Consider the following 7181-nt stretch of genomic DNA (forward strand, 5'->3'; position numbering starts at 1 on the left):
TTTTTTTTTTTACAACAATTACAATAAACTCAATTATGCTTTACAAATATAGCTTTTTATGCATAAGATAGTGCACCAAAATTCTACATTTCCAAGATCCTGTTTTCCAGTTTACATATTTGAAACAGTCATAGAAACTGGCAATGGTGAAAACCAAGTAGCACATTTTACTTGTTCAGGCTTCACTTAAGCAGTTCCAGGTGCAAGTTATATTATGACATTGATTTGTGAAAACGCTTGGTTAATACACCAAGGCAACCTTACAATGGAAGATCAAAATCGTTATAAGCATGATAATGTGAACCAATTGTTATCCTTTATGTAAACCATATACACTACCACAGACCATAAATATGATGCAGTATTTCAGCAAGATAGAGGCTCTGCGTATCTCCATGTTTAGAGAGAAGTCTGAGTGGTTTCCATCATAATTAAATTATCTGCTTTCACTGTGCCATAGGATGTGTCTGCCATTTCCTCTTCTTTCAGTTTCTTATAAGAAATATCTGTATCTTCATCTTCATCTAGAGGATCCTGCTTGTGCAATACTTCACTTCCATACATTTTATATATTAAAACAAAAATCCCTGCTTCTGCAGACTGGAAAAGGGCATAAAGCAAGGGAAACATATACATACTTCCTATGAATCGTGGCGGAAAGGCCAGCTTGAGAATGGCAGTACAAAGCTGCACATTCTGACTACCTGTTTCCAGGCATATAGTCCTCCTGCAGTTGGGTGGAAGATGGAAGAGAGTAGCTAAGCCATAGCCTGAGGCGTAGCCTGCCAAAGGCATAAAAATTGCTACCACGTAAACAGCTGCAGGAATACTTGCCAGCAGTTCAGGTCCTAACATAGTGCCGGTCATTATGAATAGGACCACCAGTGTCACTAGCAGAGACCACAGGGAAACCTAATAATAGAAAAATGGATAAACAAGCCATCAAAAATAAGACAGTCAAAGAATTCAGGAAAGAGTCTCCTAGGCTCTTGGAATAAGAGACCCATCTAGTCTGACCGCCCACACAAAATAGAGATCTTTGCCATCAAGTCTTTGACGGTATTTTTGAAGATGGGTAGATCATCTCTTCAGGAGGCACCCAGACCCATGTTGCACAGTTATACTTGTTTAGAGGCCTGTCCTTATATCTAGTGACAACTTGCCTTCTATAACTGTGAGCCATTGCCTTGGATGGGACCTTAGAAGCAACACAGACCAGCTACTCTTCCTGCAAAACAGCCTTCAGAAGTTCACAAAACAGTTATATGGGAAAGGCTATGCTTCTCCAGGTAGATTGTTCTCAGGCTTTCAGCCTCCATCGTAAAACTCTGGAATTCTGACTGCTCCGAGCACGGGTTGAATTTGTGAATGTGCCTCTTAATAACAAAACAGTTAGAACTGAGCCCAATACACCAGGTTTGGTCTGATGAATAGAGTAGACAAATGGACATTTTCCTGAATAGGATCCTATGTTTTCCATAAGAAATTAGTTCTGGTTTTACACATAAGATAACAAGCTATTAAAATTTACGAAACCAACTGTGTGATATTTTAAATATATTTTAAGTATTTTAAAATACTTTATATCTCAGAGAATTGTTAGCAATATCAAAATAATTACTAACCTAGATTATGTAAGAGAAAAAATATAAACATAAGATGTGAGGTATTCGCTGAATTGTGCAACTCTCTCCTTTTTCATCTCTTCATGAGCAATCTCCCACCTGTAAGTCTCTAGTGATGCTTAGGAATTATTATACATAATAGATAGATTTGAGATATAAAACGACTGACCCTGAATAAAAACATTGTGTCACCTTGACGTCTGACTGGTACATTTCATTCATTCAAGTAAGACAGGCTGTGTAAATGGCAAGGTAGAAACCTAGAAATTCCTCCTCATCCTCCTTCAGATTAATAGTTAGCTTGTTTTGTTTGTTTGTTTTGAATGGGAGTTGAGGGGTGTTTGTGAGGGAGACTACAGACCCAGAAGAACAGTTCAAGTGTTGCTTCTGGTTCCCTGGAGACTAAGGAGAAACCCCTTTGGAATCTGTGGGAGTGGCATATACTGTACTTTATAGTCTTAAAAATTATTTAAAGTTTATCTGGGCTGGTTAAAAAGTGTACCCTAGGGGATGTTAAAATAATTATTATATTAGTTACTCATGCTAGCAATGTACAACTGGCAGAAACCAAACTATTATAAATCAAAATTCTTCTTATATTTAATTTCATAGCGTGCCCACATCGAAAACTTTGACAGAAAATCTGATTTTTCATTGTGAAAATATTGGCTCCAAATTATCCTTTGCACTATTTTAAATCATTCGGGTGAGTGCTGACATTGCTCATTCTAAAGTGTTTGCAAAAGTATAAAAATGTTATAAAGCATATTTATGAGTGTGCTGGTTAAGGAAGGGGAATAAGTTCAGCTTAAACTCAGCCAATCTTATTGAATTGTCTATTATTTAAATATATTTATCTGTTTTTAGCATGGAAATAGCTTATTTGATTGATTTTTCTCTTAGAATCTTAAGTTTTTATAGTAGTGCCATCACATTAATAGTATTAGCTTAATGGTTAAGTTAATATGTTCTTAATGCATCTCAAGGTTATTTATGGATATATTACATATGTAATATATAAATATATGTATATTTACACATACATGTATATTTATTACATTCAGAATATATATGTTTGTTATGGAGCAGAATTTCTTTTACTCAAGCCTGGATAGAGGTACAGAAAAGAACCCTCTGTTTTTCATATTAATAAAAGTTAGCCCCTCCGTATAATCAGATTACTTTAGAAAATAAATAATATAAATAAAATACAAAAGACTGTCTTATTAAACTACATAACTGAAACACCAGAGTGGCTCTTTTTCTCTTCATGTGTCTAAAGGAATTTGTATGTACATTTTATAGTAATTAGGTCTGTATTTTATTTGACTAACTTAAAATGAGAATCCTGTTCATAGTTTACTCTTATTACTATTTGAGCTTTCAAAGAAAGTTTAATTTACAAATATTTAAATTTTTCCCTCCAGTCACCTATCACAAAATCTCTCCTGCTACAAAAGCATCAGTTTTTAACAATAAAGCAATATTGAAAATATTACACAATAATAGAAATCCCTATCACTTCACTATTTTTAGAAACCATATGAAATATTGCAATGCGGAAAGTGAAAGAAACAAATTTGGTAATGGCAATATATTCTATTATTTATCAAGTACCTAATTTTATTTTGTGCTTTAAAGCCAATATTTTATGCATTCTATTATATCGCCATGATGTGATTTTAAAATTACTTTTGGTCTTATTAGTGTCAACTTATTTTTAGAAAATTAATAAAACATTTTAAAGAAACAGTCTAGTTTCTCAGAATTAGAGTTCCACCTTTAAAAAAGAGAATAAAGTGGTTCTAAATTACTGCATTTTACTCTATTAAAATAATTTTAGTTCACCTGCTTTTTTGTTATACATGAGTTGTTAGTGAAATACATGAACTGTTGGTGAAAATGTTTCCATTTTATTGCACTGCCATCTTTTCCCTACAAAATCTGTATCAGTACTATGAGTCCTGGTCATTCTCTTGTACTTTTTACTTAACCTGTGTCTCGATTTAAGCTATAATTTTTAAATTCCAAAAGGTGAAAGTTATCTTTGTAGCATAAACTTTTTAAGTTTATCCACGCAAGGGCTGCCAAGTCCTTGCCTTCCTTACCCCACTTTCCCAAATTTCTTGGCATTTCAGCTGTGGATTAAAGACCACGGACTCTCATGGTCTATCGAGTATGTAAGGGGAAGAGTGACCTTACCTTCACAATGTAGTCAGCCACTCGGTTGTATTTGTAGCGAATGAAGACTCCCAACCCAATTGGGATGAGAGTGCTACAGACAGTCAGGGTGACTGCTCCTAGGGGTAGCAATTGCACCAGAGGGGTGTTGATCCAAGCCCTGCTGTAGATCCACAAACACAGGGGCATCAAGACCAGGGCCAGGAGCGTGGAGGAGATGGTCATGATGATACTGCAGAAAAAGGGAAGACACAGAAGTCAGAATGGGTTTTGAGCCAGAGTCTCTCTTGCACATGAGTAACCCTCTATTTTGTACACTGAGTAGAGGGGAAAGAGGGAGACTGCAGGCCCCCCTCCCCTTGAAGTGAGGAGAAAACCTACTTCATCTGAGGGGAGTGACAAGAAAGCAACACTCTAAGGCAAACTGAAACATGAACCCCAGGCAGGAAAGAAAAATATCTTTGCCCTTGGCTGGTTATGAAGCTGGTACAGTCTGGATGATTTTGAGGGCAAGGAGCATTTTTGTTTTATTTTTTAAACCTCCAAAGCATCCCGTTAGACATGGTAAAGCTGCTGAATACACTACTTGTTGGATTGAACTCAATTATATTGTTCTCTGTATGAGACTGATTACTCTTTATTGGGACCAATGGCTCTATTTTGCTTTTGCATTTCCAGGGCGTCCTAGCTTCAGGCTTCCCAGGTCCCTTTGTCTTCCAGTGGCTAAAGACCTGCACCGACAGCCCACCACTCAGGATGAAACTCCAACACCCTCAGAGCAGCTCCGTCCCTGTCTAGATCTTTCCTCCACAACACTACCTCTTTATGTCTGCCTTGACTTCTAAACCCCGGGCGTCAACACCTTCCTTTACTTTCCTCTTCCCTCTTCCATGCCTCATTCCAACCGTCTCTCTCTCCTCTCTCCTCCGTCTTGAACCCAGGCTGTAAACGCGTTGGTTAGCATGAGAAAGATGCCTAAACAAGAGACGGCTCCGTACCTGAGGTTCATGTCGCCGTCAACCAGCAGGGACATGAGATTGGAGAGATTCCCGCCGGGACAACAGCCACATAGGAGCACCGCCACGGCGGCCACCTCGTCCAGCGAGAAGATGAGCGCCAGCAGAAAGGCCAGCAGCGGCAGGAAGCCGAACTGGCAGAGCGCGGCCAGCAGCGCGCCCACCGGCCGCCGGACATGCGCCCCGAAGTGGTTCACGTCCACGGTGCAGCCCAGGCCCAGCATGGTGATGCACAGGGCGGCGCCCACGAACACGTTCAGCCCGTGGCTCAGCGGCGTGTCCCAGAACGGGGGCTCGTGGGGGACCCAGGGCCGAGGGAACGGGGAAGAGCCCCGACTGTCCCAGCCGCTGGCGAAGCTGCTGGTCGTCGGCTCCGGGGTAGGAGTGGGGCCGGGGCTGAAACCGGCGCTGGGACCCGGCCCGAGCCCGAGCCCGAGCCCGGGGCTGGGGCGCGCGCTGGAGGCAGGAGCCACGGGGAAGTCCGGGCCGGGGCTCGGGCTGCTGGCATTGGGCAGCAGCTGGTAGCTGTCCGGCTGCAGTGCGGACGTGGCGAAGGGCAGGGTGGCGTTGTCGAGGGGCAGGGCGGCGCTGGCGACGCCGTCCATGGCGCTGTCGCCGGGAGGCTTCAGGTCGGACTCCAGACCGCGCTGCGGAGTCTGTGCCCTCCCGCCGCGCGCGCCTCCCTTCGTCCTTCCGTCGCCGCCGCCGTCGGCCCGTCTGTCTGTCCCTCGGTCTGTTTCCAAGCCTGGGCTGCGTGTCGCTGACGTCTCCGCGGCGTCGGGTGCAGCAGGTCGGTCCTCGGCTCCGCTCGGGGTTCGGCAGACGCCCGGGGCTGGTACTTAAGAGAGCGCAGCCGGGGCGGGGGAGCCCAATCGCTGCGCCCCCGCGCCGGGCAGGCCCCACCCCGCCGCCGAGTCCCCTCCTTTTAATCACCAGTAAGTGGTTCTGTTAGAGTGTAGCCAGGGGCGGAACAAAGACCTGACAAAGGACAAGAAGAAAAAAACCGCGCTTGGCTGCTGATCAAGTTCTCTGATGGGCTCTGTCTCTTTGATAATGAAATCTGGAGACCCAGGCACAGAGAGAGGGAGCTAGGGGCAAGGGGAGAGGGATGGGGGCGGGGAGAACAAATGCTTATCTGTATACACGCACGTAGACCACATACGGTGTCCAGCCTGCAACCTTGGATATCAAGAGGGAGGCCTAACTTAATATGAGCAGTTCTCTCTGGTAGGAAGATACACTCACTATCTGGCTTTAATTTGGAGACAATTTTTAAATAAGATTTTCATGTTCAGACTTAAAGTAATTATACTGCTGTTTTTTGAGCCAGGTCTTATGCAAGTGCGTGAGCATTATTTCTTTGGTTCTCACAGCAGAGCCCTGGGAGAGATACCATTAGGTCGATGTTTACGTACAAGGAATCTGAGGCACAGGGAAGTCTCTGTCTCATCAACCAAACCCACAAGTACCTGGCTGAATGTGAACCCTGATATGTCGTTGCAGAGTGCAATAAAGAGCTCGGCTAAGAAAAGGCTCTGTGAAAAATGTGTATTTCGAAAGTTCTTGGCAGATGGGAGGAGGATATTTCAGTGGCCATAGATTTATGAAGTGTTGTGAGTATAGCCCTGGCGTTAGGACGAAAGGACTGAAAAGAAATAAAGTGGTGAGCTTTCCTGTATGAGACAGGTGTTATCCCCAAACAAATCAAATTCCGCGTTCTTGGGAATGAGGACTCGATGACTTTATGTCAGTCATCTACAAAGGAAAGAGACTTCTTCGCATACAGAGGAGGTGGAGCCATCTGAGAAGCATCCGGCTGTCTGGAATGGCCATAAAGCCATAGCCAGTTGAGTTGTGAAAGCCAACGTGGGAATTCCTAGGGTGAAGTCAAGGATTAGTCTTAGCCCAGGGTCTGTCTGTGTGGAGCTAAGATCCTAGACTGAATTCTCCCTCCTGAGGATTTGTCCCTTCCTCTTCTTCTGACACCAGAGGAGAGTGGGTGACTTCTACTTCTCGATGATGGACTGAGCCCATGTGTTGATATTTTCTCCTCCCCTAATCTCATGAAAATGATAGAGAATATGAAAAGTAAGACTAAATTCACAGCATATTGCATTCTTAATCACCATTAAATTTATTTCTTCTCCATCAGACCATAATTTCCATGGAGGAAGTATTTGAGAAATAATGTACTCTCACACTTTCTCAAAACATTAAGCCCAAGAAAACAATGCAGTAACATCTATAGGGCTTTGAAGGAAGTAGGATGTGACCAAAAATATTCTAAGTTTTCCTTTAGGCTTATGTAAGCAAAGACATATTCAGATACACAAGGAATCATGCTACCCAAATACTTTCG

General features: G+C 42.9%; 1 protein-coding gene across 1 annotated transcript; it reads right to left on the minus strand.

The window, feature by feature from the left end:
* Window positions 1-33: 33 nt before the first annotated feature.
* Window positions 34-5719, minus strand: LOC105293792 (sodium/bile acid cotransporter 4). The gene is made up of 3 exons (XM_011362664.2): window positions 4805-5719; window positions 3828-4038; window positions 34-912 (listed from the first exon to the last, which is right to left on the minus strand). The coding sequence occupies exons 1-3, from the start codon at window positions 5425-5427 to the stop codon at window positions 400-402; spliced, it is 1347 nt and encodes a 448-aa protein (XP_011360966.1). The 5' UTR covers window positions 5428-5719; the 3' UTR covers window positions 34-399.
* Window positions 5720-7181: the final 1462 nt, after the last annotated feature.

Source organism: Pteropus vampyrus, unplaced genomic scaffold (genome assembly GCF_000151845.1).
Source record: "Pteropus vampyrus isolate Shadow unplaced genomic scaffold, Pvam_2.0 Scaffold77, whole genome shotgun sequence".
In the NCBI taxonomy this organism is placed as follows: domain Eukaryota; kingdom Metazoa; phylum Chordata; class Mammalia; order Chiroptera; family Pteropodidae; genus Pteropus; species Pteropus vampyrus.